Here is a 23,667-nt window from a genome sequence, read left to right as displayed (position 1 = left end):
AGAAACTCCTGTTTTTCCCTCCACTCTCTGTTAGTTTTAAGAGTAAACATTTAGTTTTATTATAATGAATATAAAAACTAGCTGATTATTTCTGGTTTAAATGTTGTCCACAAAAAACACCATTGACACCGCTCAGATCATAAAAAAAAAAATGTAAAGAGACGAAAATGTGTTTCTTTTTTGTTACAGGAACGAGTTCTTTCTTAAAAGGAACTTTCCCAACACTGGCCTGGCGGACCAAGGCCGTATCCAGAAACTTTTTTTTTTTGGGGGGGGGAGGGGTGAGACCTCTTCTCAGATATGGCCTTGTCTGGAGCAGTGAAAGGGTTAAAGTTACTTGCAAGTATTAAAATGATAATTTTCCAACTGATAAAAGGAAATACTCAATTTGTCCAAAATATTACCAATTTGCTTTGATTACATGCAATACAAATTTTTAAAGTAAAAAAAAATTATTTTTCATTGGAATAGATATTAAGGATATGAAGGGGTTGCATTCAGAGACAAATAAAATAAAAACCACAATTGTAAAAAAAACTCAAGTTATTTAATATCATTATTCATTTACTAGTATAACATCTGTCAATTGACAAATAAATGATAATAATAGGAAAAAAATATTGAGAACAGACCAATTAATCGTGTACCTAGCAGGAACATAGTTCTGATTGACATTGTTCCGCTCATTTACATTAAAGCTTAAGTCTAATGGAACGAATATTGTAGAAAAAAATTAAATTATAATAATATAGTAAAAAAAAATATTAAATACCACTTGGTTCTTAAGATACAAATTAAAAAAAAATATATATATATATATATATTATTGTTTGTTGTTTTATCTGTTCACTGTAGTTTAAGCTACAACCGGTTTATACTCTGGCATGGAAGCAATAATATCTTTGTCATCTTCTGACAAATCTCGAGCAAGTAAAAACGTGTGCGCAGATCCACAAGCCACCTGTTCCACATATAATCCATCAAGTTTCTTCATTTCACATGGTTTAGCACTGGATTTTTTCAATTCTCCAAGACCCTAAATGGTTATGTGTGTTAAGTCGTAATTTATACAAAATTCTAAAAAAATTCTTTATTACCAATTCGCCAGAGCTAGTTCCAGAACCCCAAACAATGCAAGAATCATCAGCTGCTGCAACTAACCCAATAGAGCATGTACCAATACTGCGTAAATTCCAACCATGGAGATCTTGTACCGGTTTTGGATACATATTAGCTTCTCCTCGACTACTCATTTGTCCAAATAAATAAACAGCGCCTGTTTATAATAACAAAAATAAAATATTAATAAATAAATATGAAACAAAATGTTCATTATAATTAAAGATTTATCAACAAAATTATTGACATTATTAGTAAAAGTTGAAATAACATATTTAAGAATTTTAGTCGTACCAAATTCATTAATTGCAATACTGAATGCAGGTCCGCAGGCAATATGCTTCACACCACTTCTTTGAACATCAAAGTATTTGATAAGTCTCGGTTGTAATTCATCTTTCGGTTCAGAATGTCCAAGCCGGCCATAACCTCCAAATCCCCAAGAATATGCTTTTTTATGGTCATCAATAGCTACCTAAAAAAAAATGACCAATTCAAATTATGAAAAACGATCAAGACGTTTTTTTGATTTGTTTATCTTACTGTATGATTTGTTCCACATGCAAAATCTCTGATTTCAGGTTTAGGCAAAATTTCTACTTTGTTTTTTGTTTTTTCTACAAAAGTGATTATAGGCTTGGGTAGTTTGACTGTAGCGAAGTTAATAGCACCAGCTCTCTCAATATACTCTCCATTAGTGTTATGTCCCAATTGCCCATACTCAGGCAAACCAAATGAATATAAAGTGCCTTTACAGTCAAGTAAAATGCTGAACTCAGCACCACAACCAACTTTTACAATTGGTGGTCCATTATATTTAACCTATAAATAAAATACATTTTTTTATTTGAAAATTTAAAAAACTACAGGTCCAATGGATGATAAAAACATTAATGCACAATTCATACAAAATTTAAAATTATATTGATAATTTCAATACAGAATATGAATTAAAATTTCAAATTAACTGATAGATAATAGATTATAAATTATAAAATATGTTTATATAATCAATAATAGAATAATGAATTCAATACATAATTTTATGTTAGCATTTTTCATCCAACTAAAAATTATTTGTTGTTATAATGTTATTATTTAATTGGTTATTTCATATTTGTGAACGGTATTATTAGACATATATTGAACTAAGTTAATAAATAATTCATATACTATTCAACTATTTAAATATAAAATAGATAAGTAATAATAATAATAATAATTATTTTAAAAGAGAATACAGTTTTTTATTTTACCATATACTCCATTAAAAAATAGAAGACACCAGTAGTTCAGAGCACTATTGTCTTCTCTTCCACGATCATTACATAAGCTGTTACGTGGTAGGTGGTCAGAGCTGGATTTAGGGGAGCAAGGCCCCCACAACCCTAAATTTGGTCCTGTAGGTGGTACACAACACGACACCTGGTATCTTCTCTTATTGAATGGAGTATAGCCATTATTTAAAATAAATGTGTTATATTATTATAATAAAATAAAAATATGTTTTGAAATTCTTATTTCTTATGAACAAATAAATTGTACCTTCTATAATAATTATCATTTTTTGTTTTTACCAAACAATAAAAGATATATTCAAATTAAAATATTTATTTAGAAATTAAGGCTTCATGATGTCTTTATTATTTTAATTTATTTATAAATTGTTCATTAGTGTTTTAAGTGTAGAAAACATATTAATAATCTTTAACATTTTTGCAGTTGTTGAGCTTGATAAAAATATTTCGTAGTAAGCTAAAAGTAATATATATTTAAATTTAATTAGTGATTAAATAAAAAATAGATCTAAACTTTTTTACAAATTTCTAAGTACCTATAGAAACTTATATTTTTGTTTTTGTAATTACAAAAATATAGTTACAGGTAGACTTACAGATATAAATGGCGGTGTTAATTTGTTTTGCCAATACTATAATATATTACTAACCCTCATTGCTGTTGTAACAAAGGGTTCTTTGCTCTTCACGCCACATTGACTATTCTTATTATCACCACAACTGTAAACCGCACCACGATCTTAAACATATAATTCAATCTTCAAATACAATAAATTTTCTAGAGAACAAATTAACCAAATAAGAATTTATTTTCTTGGCTAAAATGTAAACTAACATATTTTGTAATATTGCATTTATGTACTACAAATAGTACTTTTACATAAGTGCATAGTTTAAGTTAGTAGGTATTTTAAAGCAGTCTGAGAATAATTATAAACATACCAGTGAGAAGTAATGTATGTCCACGGCCAGTAGCAGCATTGACAATAGCATGGTCGGGCAAACCTTCAATTGGAGTTGGAATGTCACGTCTGAGTAAATCTTTGACCCCCAGTTGACCCTTTTCATTTCGTCCTATAAGTGTAAATTCAAAATATTAGTATCTAATAAGTTATCATTGAATAAAAAAAATTTACTACAAACCTAAAGACAAAGCTTTGCCTTCTTCAGTTATAAAGATAGTGTGTGAAGAATTGCAGCTACTCACTACCAAACGAATACGGTTATCTTTCAGTGGTCCAAATAAGTGTGGTTCATATAAGTTTCGCCCAACAGACTTACATCCTTTTGGCATTGACTTGCGGCCATTTAAATCCCAATTAGTTCCACCAGTTAAAAGCACAACACCTATGTGATCCGGACCTTTCACTCTCTATAACACACAATTTTATAATTTTGGTAAAATATACAAATTAATCTTTTACTAGGTCTATAGATTCTGCTTTCTGACGTATAGAAATAATTTGTCTCCACTTATTACTATAATAAATAGGTACTTATTTATTTTAAATATCTAAGACTACACTTAATATAACTTATAAGGAATATCGGGAACAAAACTACTTTACTGTGTGCCTTTTTTCTTTTTTTTTTATTCTACATTTTATATTGACGAGTTAAGAACGATACACTCATTGTGGTTAAATCAACCATAGTATAGTAAGCCGTTTAATTGGGTAGGTAACCAAATGTAAAGTCTTAATCCTGATTTAGGTAATAACTAACAAATATTTAGTTTGGAGATGAATGGGGAATGTTTAATGTGACATAGGTGACCTAATACAAAGCTGTAGTTAGCCTGTTTTCAGCTTTTCAGTGTACTGATGGTCAATGCGTGTAACTAACGAGTAATCAAATACTTTACACTGTAAACCGTACATGATGAAAAATGAATTTAAAACTTACAAATGTACAATCGATACCTTGTGTACACTGCAACATGGGCGTAACAGAGAAAAGGTTGTTTGCAACCCAACCGGGCAGAGTAGCAATCTACGAGCAAGTGAGTGGCACTTCCGACGGTGAAGCAGAACAGCTGCGAAAAACGCATTTTTCAGCAACTACCACGATGCCGGTACGCATAAATGCTTAACCACTTTACGACTTACCAGAGACGCGTTGTCTTCGGCCAGTTCGTCCACGTCGTCGTCGTCGGACCTCCGGTCGTCGTCATCATCCTCTTCACTCAACACGGGTGGGTCGTCTTCGACGATCTTGGACTTTTTGCGTGACACGCCGTTCGCCTTGCCTTTGGACTGCCGTTTGGCGGACATAACGCCAACACGTATGGCAACAACTTCGAGGTGGATATGTAGAGCGTGTAAGCGGTTGGCTGGTGGGCACTTCGTACGGGCTCTCTCGTTGGCAGTGGTGGTCGGCGTAAGGGATGATGGTTCGGGGACGAACGAAAAGTGCGCACAGGTCGACGGCGGTGGCGCGAAAATTCGGGTGGCGTGCACAAAACACTGTAAACACAACGCAACGGGGGAGAAGATCGGGTCAAACAGCGGCGGCTGTGATGATAGTAGCGGCGGACGCCATTAAAAGTAAAAAAAAAAAGAAAAAATACGAGAGAGAGAGAGTGAGTGAGTGAGTGAGAGGTGGACAGCGAGTGGTTGAGAGAGAGAGAGAGTGAGAGAACGACGTACCGTTCCACCAACGGCTGGCGGGGGGAAGGGGAGCAAGTGAGACGGAACGGGACGCTCCACGCGTGCGCGCGCGCGCCAGTCGGACCGAAAGAAAGAGAACGAGAACTGGGACTCGGAGCAAGCGAGATGGTCGGTCGGAGAGAAAAGGAAAAAAAAATAAAGAAAGAAAAGAGTGTGGCGATTGTTTGTTGTGTGTACAGTGTGTGCATGTGCGTGTGTAAAAATCGGGGACCGTGTCGGTGGTCGGCGGTCGGGTGGTGCGGCTGCAGCTGCCGCGGTATTAATACCCCCCTTCCCCTCTCCGAATGTAAATCCTACCACCCGGCCATCGCCATTGTCAGTGCTGCGTTCGCCGTACCGTTTCACGGCGCGTCGTCTACTCATCTGTCTCGCGATCGGGGGGGTACCGGGGGGGCAATCGGGCTGCGAGTCTGCGACGCGGAAAATTCACGAGCTCGCGACGCGGCCGCTACCCGCTTGTTGGCTCGGAGGGACCGCTACTTTGAATTCTGAAAATGCCTTTTTTTACGTTGTTTGTTTACAAAAAAAGGCGGGAGACGTGGCAGTTGATTTTTCCACAACTCTGTAAAATACTGTTATTTAATTTATGTTGCCAAAACATTATTATAATTTATAATGCCGTCTGATACAATATAGAGGACCTGCAAAATACAATTTTATATAATATTATGTACACTGTATAGGTAGGTACAAATTGTGAAGGTTCTATAAAACACGCAAACGTACAGTGGCGCCACTAGCCCAAAACCTTTTTTTTCTTAGGAGGGGGTGGGAGGAGATGAAACCTCTGGGCCACTATACATTTCCCTAAAAAGTAACCAGATGGACCTTTGTCCCCCACCTTTCATTGCCTATTTTTAATATAAAACATTAAAAATAATAAAACAAATATTATTAATCTTTTTGTTTAATTTTAGATTCTGAGCGGAGCAATGAATGTATTGACATCACTGTTTAGGGCATTAAAACTGCTTATATTATTTTCAACAGTATCTTGTTCGATGGGAAAGTGAATCTAGTTGGTTCATTCGGAAGGTCGAAATTTAAAATTCCCAATTCAAAAGCTCAAGGAAAAACAAAATAAAAATTAAGGAAAAATGGGAATTTTTACACAAAATCAGTTCTTGACAAAATCGATTTTGGTTTTTGGTGTAACTCTAAATAAAACTACTGTAGATACATGACATTTTCACTGAATGTTTATATTAGCATTTTCTATACACGATAAAATTTTCAAAATATTTTTACTCGTTTTTAGCTGTTTATGGACAATAAAATGTCAATAAAATATAAAATGTTAATCGTTGGGTCAAAAAGTTGAAATTTTAATACAAGTCTCCTTATATATCGTTACAATGACAGTTGAAAAGTATTAAAAATACATCATGGTTACATTTTTTTTCTAAGCATTTAAAGGTTTAATTTTGCCAAAAGGCGTAAAAATCACAAAAATGTGCAAATTATTTTGAGTTAGAATAAAATCTAAGATTTGAAAATGTAATACAAGATTCCTCATAAGTTTATCTACCTTTATCAAAAAAAAGTCTACAAGAGGGTCAAATTAAATTTTTATGAGCGTTTGAAGTTCAAATTTTTACAACATTGGATATTCACTCAATTTCTCGCATCATGTAGTGATTTTCTTATTTTGTTGTAATTCAAAAACCAACAACTGTACCTACTGTTTGTACAATGTACATACTTGAAATTTACACTCTTTACATTGTTGGGTCATAAAGCTTGAAAATGTGATAAAATATTTTATATATATACTGTTTCAAAAGCAGTTGAAAAATATTAAAAATACATTCGCACAATTTTTTTTTATAAGCATTTATATAATTTCGATTTTTGACACATTTATCAAATTTATAATTTAAAAATGATTATAAAGTTAAAAATTTATAAAATATTCAACTTTTATAGCTAAGGATTGAAAAATTTAAACAAGGTTAGGTAATAGGTAAGTCGTAAGTAGGTTGATCAGTAATCAAAACATATAAAACAGTTTTTTAATGTTATTTTATTTTCAAATTTGGACGAAATTACATACTAAATAACTAAGAATAACGATTTTAGTTATTTTGTTGTAATTTTGTATTATGAATTCAAGTAATAAAAAAGTAATAACAATATAAATATAATATCAAATATCCACACTGACAAACCATCATCGCTCAGAATCGTTTTCGTATGCAATGATATTGTAACATTGAATTCAAATTTAATACCTCCCACCCACTTGTAACCTACTGTACATTAGATCGACATCCACTTAAACGCTTTTTTATGTATAATTATTATTATTTATTACTAGTGTTTCAAGTCGTACTTGACAAATTTCAAGTCAGATTTATTATAATTTAGGTACCAACTACCACATTTTTAAAAAAGAATATGGGTAGGTACATAATAATGTATAAGTACTTTTAGCTAATATTAAAATTTATGGACTGTTATACGAGTTATCTGCGATGGTCAAATATAAAACTTGGCAACAAAATACCATTACACTTTAAAAAAGAACTTCATTAAACAAGTAAAAATTACAAAATATCGTACGTCTTATCATTGATTATAAATAGTATTTATAATCAATGGTCTTATGAATTTGTGCCTATTGCGTGATGATATTGTTGGCATTGACGTTGAATAAGTGCGTGTCACGTTCAACATTTTATTGAACTATATGCTTTATATTTTAGCCCCCTCAGCCCCTACAAGTTGGGCTGGGAATAACCGAATTGGTTCCCGTTTGAAAAAGGTATTTTATTAGGTTAAGCCGAATTAGTTCCTGTTTGTGTACAGGTAAAGTAGTTACAATTTTAATTTTTAATAATTGGTACAAAATATAAATTAGATCGTATAAAAAATAAATGTACCTACAGTCTACACTCTACAGTATAATAGGTATACAATAAGATGGCAATAGATTGTTATATTGGAAGTTTAGCAAATTATCGGTGATACCCCGATCAATTAAGATAACAATGGAGATATACCTACGTACTATTATCGCTGTATGGTATATCGTCTATTTATTTCACCAAAATATTGATAGGACTACAAATTGTTGCGAATCGTTCCATTCAAAGCCAGTAGCGTACGCAGGATTTTATTTCGGTTAGGGTTTTACCTGAGTAAATAATTTACATTATTTTTTGCCAAACAGTTTTATATATTTGGTTATAATAAATAATTATAGTTAGTCTCAAATTAAGTCTACACTTGGGACACTTGAGCGTTTAGCCTGGACAGCATCTGGTCATCCATAGAGCCTCTTTGGGTCGTAATAAACGTGGTAATAATTGATGATACATGATGATGGACCATAGTACCATACAACGGTTACCTATGGCAGACATTTAGCAATGTTCTTCATCAGCCAAAAAAAAGCTGAAACTATGATTATCGACATCTTAGTCATATTTAACAATGTATTTTATGTCTATTAAAAATTATCGGAGCTGGGGAACCAATTTGGTACCAGCCGTTGGGCTTATGCAAAAGGTTAAAGTATATTCGGATGTTCCACCTATACAGCGGAGTACTTACACCTTATTTTTGTGATTTTTGGTAGGAAATTGGTTATACCCAGAAATGTAATGACCTTAACCCATTAACTAACCAAAATAAATAAATTTCAGAAAAAAATGCCACGTCCATAACATTTTGGGGAGGGGGTATCCAAGCACGCCCGTAGAATAAAAATCCCACCCGGGAAAACTGAAAATTACTTATAATAATATAAGTTGACTTATAGTGATATAGGTACAGTACATGCAGTTAAAAATTCCCAGGGGGGCTTTTCCCCACTGCGGGTGCACTTGGGGTATGGCATCCTCCAATCAGTACGCCACTGCAACTATATTATAGTGTTGATGTTGAAATAAAGTAGGTAGGTAGTAGGTACCTCAAAACAAAGTGTCTCATTATAAATAGGTAAAAAATTAATTGATAATAATAGTTATAGTCTATAGTTAACTAAAGATAATAGAAATATCTATGGTAACTATACCTATATCAAGTAACCAGTTATATTATTATGTTTAAGAGGACGTCGCACTCGCACATGTTGTCTCCGTCTTACACGTGTACGACATAGCAAATTTAACGCTCAGCAGATCACGTTTAGCCCCGTTAATTTTAAAATTAGAGTGAATTTAGCTCTTATAAAATTTTAAGTTAATAATGTTATCTAGCGCATCTATTCGGCTTTTTGAAAAATTTTAATTTGAAATCGAGTTATAAGCATTAATGCCAAGACAAAATAATTTAAAAAATGACCGTGTTTAAATAATTTTTTAGATTTTTTGGTTACTCTATGTACTATTTATGAAAACCTGGTTTTCAATTTTCAATGCTTAGGTATAAAAATAGAACATCAATTTATACATTTTTAGCCCTACGACCTGGGAGGGACATCTCCAATTAATACAATTTTCATGTTCGTATAAATATTAGCCACTATATAACCAGTGACAAATTGTCAAAATCAAATTTGTACGATTTCAAAACCAAAAAAATAAAACCTGGAGTGTCTAATTATTTAAAATATATATAAACATGTATACTGTATTATAAACTCGTAATAAATTTAATATTTTTAGTGCAACAAGAAGTTATCTCTATTTATAAGACTACTCTGGATTTAACAATTGAATTGTAATTGTTATGTAATTGCCCTTGTGCGGAAAGCATCACATTTATTTTATAGGTCCCGATAAAAGAGCTACCTATATGCCTTATGCTACAGCCCTACAGGCCCCGCAAATTTGGTGACAATTTAAAGTACCTATCTACGGTTATTAGATTATTAGTAACTTCAAAAAATTTAGATGAAATTGAAATACCTATATTATACAGTTAATAAATTATTGTGTTTATTATAATAAATTATAATGTAGGTATTATATACCTACCTATAGACTCGCGTACATTGCTTAACATTTTATTAATATAATTTTTAATTAAAATTATACATTTTCGTATATAACCTAGCACATTAGGTGGTATTTAATTTTGTAGATAATTGTTAAAAAAATAAAAATGTATTGTACATAATTACACAAATATACCATATTATAGGCACCTGTATATTTTATATCTATAGACTATAACAACTATGAACTAGGGAAAGAAAATATTTTATTTTAGTTGTGGAATTAGTCTAATTTCGGAAGTAGACAATAGCCATTTTTGACGGTGTATTAACACTTTTAAACATATTCCTATGACTATATGGTTGTATCAATGTCTAGGTATTAGGCGTATGTCGGAAATCATAAGGAATAATTATAATATCAATTATTTAAATATGTTTATTTTTCATCCGTCTTGTAGCCAACGACCATACCACGTTGATTACACCAGTTCTCGTCCGATCACTGAAGTTAAGCAACGTCGGGCGTTGTTAGTACTTGGATGGGTGACCGCTTGGGAACACTACGTGCCGTTGGCATTTTTTTTTATTAGTTTACTCGTAACTCATAACTCGCTTTAATATAAAAAAAACCTAAGCCGTTCACTAAATTATATACTTCTATAAATTTGGTAATAATTAGATTTTTTCTAAGATTAAACATTATTACAGCGTTAAATAAATCATACAGAATGGTCAGAACGTATATTTGCCAGAGTTGATTAAAAACATGATTTTTTTAAAAAAAATCAAAAAAACTGTTTTAATCGAGTTTAAAACAAAATATGTAATTTATTTTTAAAAATAATTATGTATTGAATATCTTAATTTTATTTATGTTGGAGTACAACTATAGTTACTAATTGTTATGTTATTTATTGGTATGTATTTTTAATAATTCTATTTGTTATTTCTATATATAGCTTTACATTATGACTTGTTAAGTGTCAAATGTTATGACTGAACAGTAAACATTAAACAATACATTTTAATATTTTATAATTATGTTGTATAAGTTTGTGTTGTACTTTGTAAATGAAATAGGTATTAAAAATTAAAATTAAACAAATATATTACCTACAGAACTACAGAAGTAATAGAACCATAGAAGTATATATATACTGTTAGTAATTTGAATAAGTAAACTTATTATTATAAATGTTATAAAATTCAAATTTGTTTATGAAACAAAAAAATAATAAATAGGAGTGCCAGTATGAACTTATAAATTATAAGTTATAAACACATATATTATGTTTTTCTGTTTTAAGCAACTGTTTTTTTTATATTGTTTAAATCATTTGTTTTAAACGTTTTAAACAAAACAATGTTTGATTAATTTAGATGTTTAAAACATGTTTTAAACAAAATGTCTTAAACATCTCAACTCTGATATTTGCAGGGATGGAAAATGTTTTTGATTAACGGTTTTAAAAACGTTATTTTTTTATATTGTTTCCAAATAACGTTTTTGATAATTTTGTTTTGGGTTTTTTTTTATATATATTCTTGTACCGCGCAATTCAGGAATGCACTTAAAAGTTAAAATGAATTATTCTTAATATTTAAATTTGAAATCAAAATTATAATTTACAGTTTACACGAAAATTAGAAAATTCAAAATTTCGAGTTAAAAGGTTTTTAATTGTTATAAGTGCTTTGATAAAGACTAAAGACTAAGGACGTAAAGTGAAACATTATTTAAGATTTCTAGATAATAATAACTAAATAATAAAGACAATTCTGAACATACAATTGTATACAAAATAAAAATATAAAATACATCTAATAATCAAAATGAAAAACTTGCTCTTACGCATTGAAACAAAAATGACAAATAGTAAGTACAAAATAAAGATAAACACCGATAAAAATAAAATTTATTGTCAACAATATTGAATCATAAATATACATTATTACATCAACATCACCAAAAAAATTAGGAAATTCAAACAAATCTGTTACAAGTTAATATAATTTTTTATCATTCTTATAACTGAGACTCTGAGTCTGTTGCTCAAACTACGCGTTTACGTGTTATTAAACAGCTGTATACATATTATTAGCGTTGTTAGGAAAAATCAAATAAATTTAGGGTATTTGGGTTTGGGAGTCCTATTATGATACACAATACAAGATTCTAAATAAAGGTCGTAGAGTTGTCATATAAAACGAATAACCTGTGAATAACACAGTAGGTATACGTATAATATTATGGCCGATGCCCGATGTCCGTAAAGTCGCGGAGTCGTGAACCATAGGAATCGCGGTAAAAAAGTCCGAAGTAAAAAAGTCCTAGGCATAAAAAGTCCGCCGTAAAAAAGTCCGAGATAAAAAATTCCGGAATATTATATTATATACATAACAATATTTAAATTAATTAGTTTAAAAATAATTCAATGATTATTATTACGTAGGTACAAGTACTTAGTATAATAATCTTAAAAAAAAAAAATCGACATAATTATTACACACAAATAAAATATACATAATATATTATAATGATAATGATTTCTTAATTAAATTGAATATTAACTATCGTCATACAAGATATTATACAAAAAAAAAAAATTCAATGATTATAATTATGTATCTACTTATAGTATAATAACCTAAAAAAAAATCGAAATAATATAGTATAAAAATATTTAAAATAATATATTTAAAAAAAAATTTCAATAATTATAATGTTTATCTAGGCCTTGTTCTGATATTATGACCAACTTTTTTTAAAAATTCTTCAATGGTAATTGAATGATTAGTTATTCTTTGGCATAAAGTAACTAGTCGGATATGTGTTGAATTTTTTTTTTTTTACCGGCTCTCCCATGCTGTCGATAGCTAATTTCGCTTTATCTGCTGCTACTTCCAATCTCATTTTTCGGATAAGTGTCCAAATAGTCGGATGACTGTGGCCAACTAAATAACTAAATCTGTTATTCCACGATTCGCATATATTATTCGTTCGGTGGCCACCATCCATCGTTGTTTTATGTACATTCCAAGTATTCGGTGGAAAAAGTGGACTTATTTTTTAAAATTTGAATTCAGTACCAGCCCCTACTTTTCTAAGTGGTCCATTTACGTAGGTTGCGTCAAAATAATTTAAAAGATCTTCTCCTTCAGGAGAAACAATTGTTTTAAGGTAAGCCATTCCTTCGAAAACATGTTCAATAGGAAGAAATGCAAGGCCGTCCAACATTCCACAAAAATGACTAAATTCGTCGTTATTTTTATACATTTTGATTAACCCTAAATCTTGGACTTTTCTGTAAGAACTTTCTGAAATTTTTTCGGGCACTTACAGAATGTCGAACTACACTAACAAAATGTCGAACTATACTGACAAAAATGACAACTGTTCAGTTACCCATGTACGATATGTGCACGATGTAGTATGTCCACCTCCTATAGATAATAATTATCTCTATCTATATTAACTAGGTATATCGGATGTATACCAGATATAGGTACGAGTAAACTCGACAACCCAGATTATTAAGATAAAAAAAATAGTATTTGATTATTACTTGCAACTAAAAGTCAAGCGGTGTTCAAAGTCCAAAAAATTAGTTATTGGTACATACGAGATTAAATGTTGTCAGGTAAATAATTTAGTTACAATTTATATTTATACTAATTGGAAGTTTGATTGTGCATCACATGGTATTTTTCCTTTTACCTAATTATATGTACTGGACTTTTTCACCACGGACTTTTTATGTTTCGGACTTTTTCACCGTTGACTTTTTATACCTCGGACTTTTTAACCACGGACTTTTTTTCCTAGGACTTACTTATTTACCTCGGATTTTTCGGTAGTATACCGGACCATAGGTATCTAACCATAGACTTGCATTTGAAAAAAAAAATTCCGTTTTTTGTTATTTACAATTATTAAGAGGACACAACACCCGCATGTGTTGTCTCCGTCTAACAAGTTACAAGTGCGTAACATAGCAAATTTTACGCTCAGCAGAACACGAGTTGACGTGTAGCTCCGTTAGTTTAAAAAATTTAGTGAATTGAACGCTTACAAAATCTTAAGGTAAGATTATTATCTAGACAACCTAATGGTCTTTTTCAGCAAAATTAAAATTTAATAAAAAGCCCACGAGGTTGTCTAGATAATAATCATACTTTTAGATTTTATAAGAGGTCAATTGTCAATTATTCACTCTAATTTTACTAACGGAGCTACACGTGTTCTGCTCAGCGTAAGATTTGCCAAGATTTGCTATGTTACGCACTTGTAAGACGGAGACAACGCATGCAGGTGTGGCGTCCTCTTAAAACGTTACAACATTTTTGCGTTTATCGTTGTTTAGAATTAAAACGTTATTCAACTTTTGCGTTTAACGTTATTCCGAAATAAACGTTATCCAAGTTTTGCATTTATCGTTATACAAGTTTTGCGTTTATCGTTGTTTAAAATAGTTATAATACTTATTAAATTTAAAAATAATAACTAATGCGGGTAGGTAATGGCCCGGATACGGAATATAATATAATCAGTTCTTAGATTGTTTGCAAGAAAAAAATGTTTCTAGGAAACCAATAGACCTTTTAAATAAATATATTTTAAAATATTTTGTTTTGCGTCATTTTTTGTTTAATAATCTTTATATATAAAATGACTTGTCCTGAGTGATTCATTATCACCTAGCCGAAACCACTGAGTATTAAATTTAGTTGGTGGTTTCGTTTTGTGATTTTAAAAATTCAGCCCCTACAGGGGTTAAAAGGGGTGAAAAGGGTAAAAATGAAAAATCACCTAGCTTTTTCTGCTAGGAATTTTATGAGCTTGAAGACGTTGATAGGTTCAGGATTGAGTGCTTCAGCAAGGTGGTCGGAGATTTGGAACTGTCTTCTTTCCTTGGTTCTACATTCAGTTAAAATATATTTAACTGAAAGGAGGACTCCACAACAAGTGCCGATGGGAGGGACTTCTAGCATATAATATTATTAAAACTGTTGTAAACCATCATATGTAATAGAAATAAAAATATAAAATAGGAAAATAGACAATAGTATATTAAAAATATAGTACCTACTTAAGTTAGGTTGGTAGGTATAAATAGTATGGTTGCACCTAATTTACTATACTACTTACTATATTTCGGTATTTTATTAATTAATTATACAGAAAACATTATTACATTAAATATAATAAACTAATTAAAGGTAATTTTTTCCGGGGCTTTATTTTTCTATGGGCCATATTTTGCCGTATTTGTATTCAGAGCTTTTTTCGGAATACTATAATAATATACGTTTACAGGCTAATGACCTAGCTGTTGAAGCCTTTAATACTAAAAAAAAAAATAATATACGTGATGGCAAAGAGTTTCAAATCCTTGTACACAAATAATATTTTTCGAAATCGTTTGAAGGTTAATCGTTATTAAATCATACGTTTAAAATGTTTAAATATCCAATGTCGTCAAAAGTGTAAAAAAAAAAATATACACATTGTATAAAAAATAAAAAATATTAAATTATAAAGTTTATTTTGTTTCTCAACTTTAAAATAAATGTTGTAAATGAAATGAGTGTCCAAAAAGTAATAGTAATTGTTGCAAAAAGAATAATTACTGCAGAAATTGACGTATTAAATTGACGTCCTCGGATTAATATACCTTTGACTACTCGAATCGGAATACTTAATGGTAATACAATTGAGACTGGTAGCAGAGCAAATTCTGTATTATCTAATGGCCAAAAAATACCTAAAATCATTCAAAAATATTATTAAATGAATAATATTTACATGTATTAAACATTTACCACTCAATATTATATTTACGAAGTACACCAACAGTGTTACATAAAATGATTTGATTGAACTGCTAGCAAACGAACCAATTAATAAACCTGTAGGTACGTTAAAAAAAATAGGACTGAAGTAGATTAATGTATTATAAACATCTATATGATAATTACCAATGCTCATTCCACAGGTCCCGATGGCAATATTTAATTGGATAATTAGTAACAAGGAACTTTCCCAGCTAATATACAGCATAAAATCGGCCAAAAGAAAGAAAGCAAACGATTGAATTATTGAGAATATTATTTGTATAGTAAGAAAACTCAACACAATTTCAAAAATCGTGACTCCTGTAATTTAAATTTCAAAAATTATTATCAATTGTAAAATGGTTGATCTACGTTCTAGAATCTAGATGATAACTTCTAGTTAATTATACTTGAATGATAACCGAGAAAATAATCTAAGGAAATATATCTGAAGAAAAACATTTTTAGGAACAAACATGTGTTTAGTAATAATATAAGTCTAGAAAAAACGTAGTAGGTATCCGCTAAAAAATATTTTAGATTTTAGGGTTATATTATAGTTGTTACTTATTACACTAGACCCATTAGTGTATATTATATTAAAAATTTATTGAACAAATTAGTCTGAATAAATTGAAAATTTCATTGTGCATAGGAAATAATAGTAGGTACCTCCTATACATAATGATGAAAAAGTCTACTATTAAATTTTTTTGAATAATTTACTACAAAACAATTAAACTTTAGGAAAGTTTATTATTTTTTTTATTCATATTCAATTTTTTCAAACATCAACTTAAAATACTAGGTAGTACTGTAGTAGGTAAACGAAACATTTTTAGTTTCCTATGTATTTTTGATATTTTTCAATTTCTATAACTTTAAGAACAATTTATGAGAAATTTTGTATTACACATCCTAGCCTTAGGATTCACGTATGGAACCCTATACATGTTATATACCCAATATACGACTCTTTAGTTCTTTAGGTTTATTTTGCTTTTTTAATAATTACCAAAGTTCCGTGCAAGTTTGTGAAACTAGTAAATACTAATCTTGAGATACATAAATTAAGACGACGTTGAGAACATTGAGCTATAAGTTGATAGGTATAGTTAACAAACAATATATTTTATTGTAAAAGTTTAAAGTTATTATGGAGAAAATATTAATTTAACTGGGTTGAAAAGAAGTTCACTCATTGTTTTCTTAATTACCACCTGGATGATAAATATATAGTGATCGTGTAACTTTCAATTTTTTTAAATTATCACTAGGTAAAGATTTTGTCAAAAATGCATACTACGGTATTCCTTATTATTGCACACTAGCAGTTGTAGTGGTTTGGATAATTAGACCTTTGTGTCAACTCAATTATTTGTTTAAGGAATATTTATTTGTTTATTTATTATGTATTAAACAAAAAAATATTAGCTAATAATTAGTGGGGGATGGCGGCCTCTCTCTCCAGACACCGTGACTGCCCGAAGAGAAGTGCCACCCGTGGCCGGGCTTCGAACCGGCGACAGAGCGCGTCGCAACCGACGCCTTAGTCTGCTCGGCCACTCTGTTCCCCAGGAGTTATTTAAAAAAGCATGATAGGTATGTTTAAATCGTAATTGTCATTTAAATTTAAACTTTTGTGTGTTATTATTATTATTGTTTAATCATAAGTGTTTTGTAAAATACCTAATATTATTATATGCATGTATTTTATTTTGTAGTGTTAAAATATAATAATAATAAATTATTATTATTAAAAATTAGCACACGCTACTTGATTTAGGTACCTTGGAGACTTATTATTTATGTGATTATTATTAAATAAAACAAATTTTGTTCCATGTATATTTTTTTCAGATATTATTAATCTTAATATTTTTTTTTCGGATATTATTTCCTATAAGTTCTATCTCAGTATACCAATAATATGCATTTTAATCTCAGCTACCTGCAATTAAGTTTCTCACTAAGTATCCATTTTGAATTTCACTTTGCAGTAACAACGCAAAGTAGAACATCGCCGACGAAAATATAGCGCTAAATTAATGATAATTATAAAGTAGTAATAGTAAAATAAAATAATTGTATATAAAAAAAAAATACCAATGTAAGTAGTATGTAGTATGTAAGTATCGATGTACTTTAAATCTACTGACAATAACATTTTTACGCTCAACAGTAATAATAAAAGGTGATATAACAGCAGTCCTATTTATACTCCTATATTGGAGTAATATTTTCTGTGGGATGGAAAGAGGATGGAATAAAAAATATTTAGCAACGGAACGATTAAAATATTAATACCTTTTTTATTTGCTATAAAAAAAATAAATATATTTACATATTACTGCTATTGTAACAATGTGTGAAGAACTTTGTATTATATTTTCAAGCTTTTTGACCCAATGAATAAAATATTATTTATATTTATAAAAAATTAAAGAAAATAATGAAATAAAAATTTAGTGTACCTAAATTTCAAATATCTACGGTTATTCACTTTTGTATTTGAACTTCAGACGCTCATAAAATTTGATTGTGGATTTACGCACAATTTTTTTTTATAGACATTAGTTTTAAAAAAACTTATAGAAATCGAAAATTGTCAAAAACTAAAATCGATTTAGTCAAAAACTACCCGTTTTTGTTTTTTTTTGTTTGTGCTTTCCCAGCGATTATAAAAGCTACTAGGAGTTTTAAATTTTGACCTCCCGAATGCACCTACTAGATTCACTCTCCCCCCAGAAATGATACTGAAGTTGAAAATCGAAGCATTATTTTTCCTACTTTTCGTGTACACATCCGCAAAAAAAAAAATCACACGCTCATCATTGTAAAATCAATAAATTCATCGCTCAGCTCAGAATCTATGATAAATAAATGGAATCTAATCGCTCAGAAAGTACTTGGGGGCCCCCTGGTATATTTACCATCCCACTTAAATACTCCTGTTGGATGTTACTGTTCTTATTCCCTCATCAAATACTACACTATTCAACTTTTGATTTACGGTATTTTTTTTTTATTGATGATTTAAGTTTCGCTAACTATAGTTGTTAATTGTAAATTACCATGATATTATATCGGATGCTGTGTTTTCAGTGAGATTTAAATTATTGAATTCGTGTATCTGAAAACACATAAATATTATATGTATACACAATATGAAATACATTTTTATACATTTATAAATAGTAACCTTAAATGGGATTTCGGCGTATTTGGTTGACAGATTGTACAGACTGTAAATTTCAATCAGATGTAGTTTATGGGCTATTAATATATTTTGTTTGAGATGCTCCCCAAATTCAAATCCTATGAAAAAAAGTCATATTTGGATTTGATTATATATAATTTTATCTTAGTGACAATGATATTTGTTTAGAACAGCCTTTAAGTATAAGTTACTTGACATGTCTATTTCAATATTTATATTAGATTTTAATAGTTCGTCACGTTCATTCGACGAACTTTGTGTTATACTATTAATTATTGCTATTGTGTAGTTCTTAGGAACTTTCATAAGTCCTAGTGTTGATCCTTTTGTCATGGAATTTTTACCCAAAAATTCAGAACCATAATAATTCTGTTATAACACATGATTTTAAAAGACATATATTTTAATGAAATATTTTTTTTTACTTACTACTTTAACATTGTTTTGGTTCAAAACATGTAAGAAATTACACGAAAAGTAAGAACAATTTTCAATATGTTTACATGGGTCATAAACGCAATCAGTTTCTTGGTTATAAACTGCAATAGGTATGGATTTAGGGTATTTTCCATAATAGATGCAATGTAAGTATACTTGAAGTATAGGCATCACGCATAGCAACATAAATATCCTAAATTTGATATCTATGTATTTTCATAATATTGAGATGAATTATTAATTATTAGTTATTACTTATTAGTCATTAATCATTAGTAATTAGTGACGAGACTAAAAAATATGTTTGAGATTAAAAAAAATGTATTGTATACAAAAATACTTAAAAATAGCTGCTCGGTCAGTGTTATAAACGCACAATATTGGACGTTCTTTTCTCTTTACTTTCCTCGGCGCAGCATAGCGATATATTATTATAACACCTATAATCTAACTATAGTCTGAAATCGGTAATTACAACGCATTCTAAAAACGATTCCGAGTATACATTTTTGGTTATTGCACATTTATTTGTTATGGTGAAACGAAACCAAAGTCATAAGTATATATATTATATATTTACAATATTTACATAATATTAAGTTAAAATATGAAATTCTGTACTTGAAATAAACAATAATATATAGATAGCTATGCCTATGCGGCTATGTCTGTATAGATTGGGGGTCACAAAATGACAATCCATGAACGAACTTTATCCTACAGACAAGAAATTAATCTTTTTAATTATTAATGTATTTTTATTTTTATTAGTTACCCCGCGGCAGCATAGGCCATCGAGTAAAGGTTATTTTAAAGTTGATTTTTTACTGTGAGGGGAGGGTACGGTTGGCCTGAACACATGCACGTGTTGCAAGGATTTGTCACTAAAACCCGGGTGGTCCCTGGTCACCATCCGGGAAATAGTGACACCGGCTGGTGCTGGCACTCAGAACACGTTTTGTAACTGAGGACAACCACCAGGCCACTTAAACATTTTTGTTGATGGTTTAAATGAGGTTTTCTTATTAATTGATTATATTTATTGATTTTGCCTTTACTTTTTTGGAATAACATGTACTTAGATTATTAAATTATGATGGTCCCAGAAAACTTCTAAAGAGGTCCTCCAAAAACATAAATTGGTGATCCTTAGTATAGAATATAGATACATGTATAATATACAGGATGTAACAGAAATACCTACCAAATGGAAAATGAAAAAAATTGTACTAATAGTTAAACGCGTGAAAAAATATATGAAAAGTAAAAATTAGGACAATATATATCTGTCTATATGAGGGTGATGGGCACTTGTCAGTCATCTCGCTACGATGACTTCACTGTTAGATATTGGTATACTGACTCATTACGAATACATTTGACTACAAATTAAATAAATTAAAATTTAGTCATATGTAATACGAATTTGAGTACTTGCTAATTTTTACATTATTAATTATTATTTATTACCTATAATTACGTACCAAATATTTGAAGTTAAAAACTTCATATTTTGAATAATAGTGGTTTTGAACTTCCAAATATTTGATCTTGGATTGATTTTCTTACAAATGCTTAGCTAAAAAAAAATTATTATAGTCATTAGATACACATGTTTACAATATAATTAGATACACATGTCCATGTTTAAGATTATGACAATGCATTTCAGAATTGAGTTTAATAGATGAACAATTTAAACTATATATAAAAAAAAAACAATAAACATTTACTCAAGGTAAATCAAGTCAATTCATTCTAGTCGAAATAAATATTAATAAATTAGTTCTTATTAGGTATTTAAAATCTGGTATCTTATGCAGTAATTATATTATATATTTTTAATTATTTAAGTAATAAATATAAATATATAATGTGAGTGTGGCTAAAATGTTTTAATAACTTGATTTTGAATTGATTGTATAAATACACGTTTTAACTATTGAAACAATAACAAAATGTTGATAGTTACAGTAATTTTTAACGAAAAATTATAATACCTAATAAGTTATACTATACATGATGTATCCTTTATTATTGCATATGGATAAATGCTAATTTATTATTACCTAGGTGTTATGATTCAGGTTTAAAAACAAAAACTCTTGTTACTTTCCATATGGTAAAATCATATTATGGGCGTAGTTAAGGATCAGTAATGATATAAACCTATGTACCTACTATGTATGGTGTCAGTCTAATGTGTAACTATGTATTCTCAAAGAAATTACAGGCAACATTTTAGAACATGAATTCTATTGAAATATTGAATGTATTAAATATATTACATCAAATATTTTTATATCTAATTTGAAGTAGGCAAGTAAAGTATAAATGGTTTATTTTTAAAATGTATAAATTTATTAGGTAGTTTGAATAATTATAATATTGAAATAATGAGGCTTTCAAGTTATTTTTTTATTATTTTGGATTCGATTATGTCCATTACTGTTATGGAAATAACTCTTCAGATTTCAGGTGATTAAAAATTATTATTATAGTTTTGTTTTTGTATAATATAAATGTCATGATTATAAATAAAGCTATAAGCATTCAGCACATATTAAGTTATCTGTAATTGTCATTCAGTCATTATTGCACTAAACAATCTTTGTACAACTGTTTTTGTTCATATCAGTTGTAAATAAGTCTGTTAATATTTGTATAAGTAAATGACGCAATCGTTTTAAAAAGTTTGGTTGATAATGTGGTTGAAATGTTTCTACTTTAAACAACTCTTAACTTCGTCACACATTTTTTAGTTAAAAGTAAAATAATAAATAATTGAAATGCTACTATAGTATCACTTATATTGTATGCTAGTAAAGTCTGCTTATAGGCTATAGTAACAAGGTTATTCATTTATGTAAAGTAACAGAATTACCTTTTTATTTCGCGGTGTCTTAGATAGATTTGAATTGATCCAAGAGTTTTTCTAAATATAAATTATAAATTTATCAATTAATATTCTAATTTTCGTTTTTCAATGCATATTACATAATACATTAAAAGATAATTTGTATATGTAATATTAAAATAACATTATCATTAGGGCCCGGAAGTCATTAAAAATTACTAAAATAAGCATAGGGACTTTATATGTTATATATCTTAAAATTAAAATATAAGCCACTAATTTTTCAAATTTAAATTTATCGTCATTTATTTTACGTAATCTTGGTACTTTTCTTCTACGCTTAAGAAAACTATTGTGAAAATGAATAAATAATTATTCTGAAGTACCAACTGAATAACCGTTCAATCATTAGATGATATAACTTTCAAATAAAATAATATGATGACTAACAAAAAAAAAAAAAACCTCAAGCCACTATGATTCATTTTTTAACATTTTTTATCTTTACTCAGGAACTATTATTAATTGTAAAAAAAATACAATTTACAAGGTTGTCAAGGTTCAATAAAGCATATTATAATTTTATGATGAAAATCGAAATACTGTTTTAACTAATAAATAATCAACTATATATAATTAGTAATTTCTTATTTACAATTTCTAAATATAAAAATAGGTAAGTAGGTATGTATTTTGAACTAAAAAATAGAAAAATATGTAACATTTTAGTTAAGTCTGCGACAGTAATAACATGTTAACGCATATATTTCTGGACCCTAATGATAATATACAATATAGAGATTATGGCAGTATGTTTAAGTAGGTAATATAATGATATAATATGTTGTGTAAATCAAAATTATTAAACAATACATTGGTATAAAGGTCTTCTATGATTAAATCTATAGACTTATTTGGATTTGTTCGATGCAATTCCTCTACTTCTCTTTCAAATATAATTTTTCCATTTTTCAGATACGCTATCTAAAATATAATATACAACTACCTATAACGTCGAGGTTACAAAATAACTTAATTTTAATCGTTTATTAAATGTTATTAATTTAAACCTTAGTTGCTAAAAAAGCTTCCTCGATATTATTGGTGGCTACAACTACTGTTGGTTTCCATGTAGTAATCACGTGATACAAGTATCTCCAAATTCTACAATGAGAATAAATTGTTATGTTAAGTTAACATTTTTGAAAGAATTTAACATAGGTACTGATTTTTTTTTAAAACGTCAAGTCCAATAGTAGGCTCGTCTAACACCACTAATCGAGGTCTGTGAAATACTGATATTATAAACGATATCATCCGTTTTTCACTGAAACTAAATACTTTGC

General features: G+C 29.4%; 2 protein-coding genes, 1 non-coding gene and 1 pseudogene across 3 annotated transcripts in view; 1 reads left to right on the top strand and 3 right to left on the bottom strand.

Annotated features, from left to right (window-relative positions):
• Positions 1 to 525: 525 nt before the first annotated feature.
• On the bottom strand, positions 526 to 5,104 carry LOC132943298 (protein RCC2 homolog). The gene is made up of 8 exons (XM_061012232.1): positions 4,526 to 5,104; positions 3,561 to 3,789; positions 3,360 to 3,491; positions 3,068 to 3,156; positions 1,663 to 1,941; positions 1,414 to 1,594; positions 1,098 to 1,276; positions 526 to 1,036 (listed from the first exon to the last, which is right to left on the bottom strand). The coding sequence occupies exons 1-8, from the start codon at positions 4,688 to 4,690 to the stop codon at positions 857 to 859; spliced, it is 1,434 nt and encodes a 477-aa protein (XP_060868215.1). The 5' UTR covers positions 4,691 to 5,104; the 3' UTR covers positions 526 to 856.
• A 5,324-nt stretch (positions 5,105 to 10,428) lies between these two features.
• On the top strand, positions 10,429 to 10,547 carry LOC132944032 (5S ribosomal RNA). Its single transcript, XR_009664412.1, has one exon. It is a non-coding gene; the product is annotated as a 5S ribosomal RNA (ribosomal RNA).
• Positions 10,548 to 12,698: 2,151 nt separating this feature from the next.
• Positions 12,699 to 13,248, bottom strand: LOC132942487 (uncharacterized; annotated as a pseudogene).
• Positions 13,249 to 18,669: 5,421 nt separating this feature from the next.
• LOC132942590 (ABC transporter G family member 23-like) overlaps positions 18,670 to 23,667 on the bottom strand; it is a 35,414-nt gene continuing 30,416 nt past the window's right edge. Inside the window, exons 6-12 of the mRNA XM_061011144.1 lie at positions 23,547 to 23,654; positions 23,392 to 23,485; positions 23,195 to 23,305; positions 22,349 to 22,399; positions 20,949 to 21,043; positions 19,009 to 19,124; positions 18,670 to 18,939 (exon numbers count right to left, since the gene is read on the bottom strand). Of these exons, the coding sequence (XP_060867127.1) occupies positions 19,118 to 19,124; positions 20,949 to 21,043; positions 22,349 to 22,399; positions 23,195 to 23,305; positions 23,392 to 23,485; positions 23,547 to 23,654 (466 nt within the window). The 3' untranslated portion in view covers positions 18,670 to 18,939; positions 19,009 to 19,117. The remainder of the gene's footprint in view (positions 18,940 to 19,008; positions 19,125 to 20,948; positions 21,044 to 22,348; positions 22,400 to 23,194; positions 23,306 to 23,391; positions 23,486 to 23,546; positions 23,655 to 23,667) is intronic.

The sequence above is a fragment of the Metopolophium dirhodum genome, chromosome 4 (genome assembly GCF_019925205.1).
Source record: "Metopolophium dirhodum isolate CAU chromosome 4, ASM1992520v1, whole genome shotgun sequence".
Taxonomy (NCBI): domain Eukaryota; kingdom Metazoa; phylum Arthropoda; class Insecta; order Hemiptera; family Aphididae; genus Metopolophium; species Metopolophium dirhodum.
The sequence above is the reverse complement of the archived record's forward strand: the minus strand, read 5'-3'. Positions and strand labels throughout refer to the sequence as shown.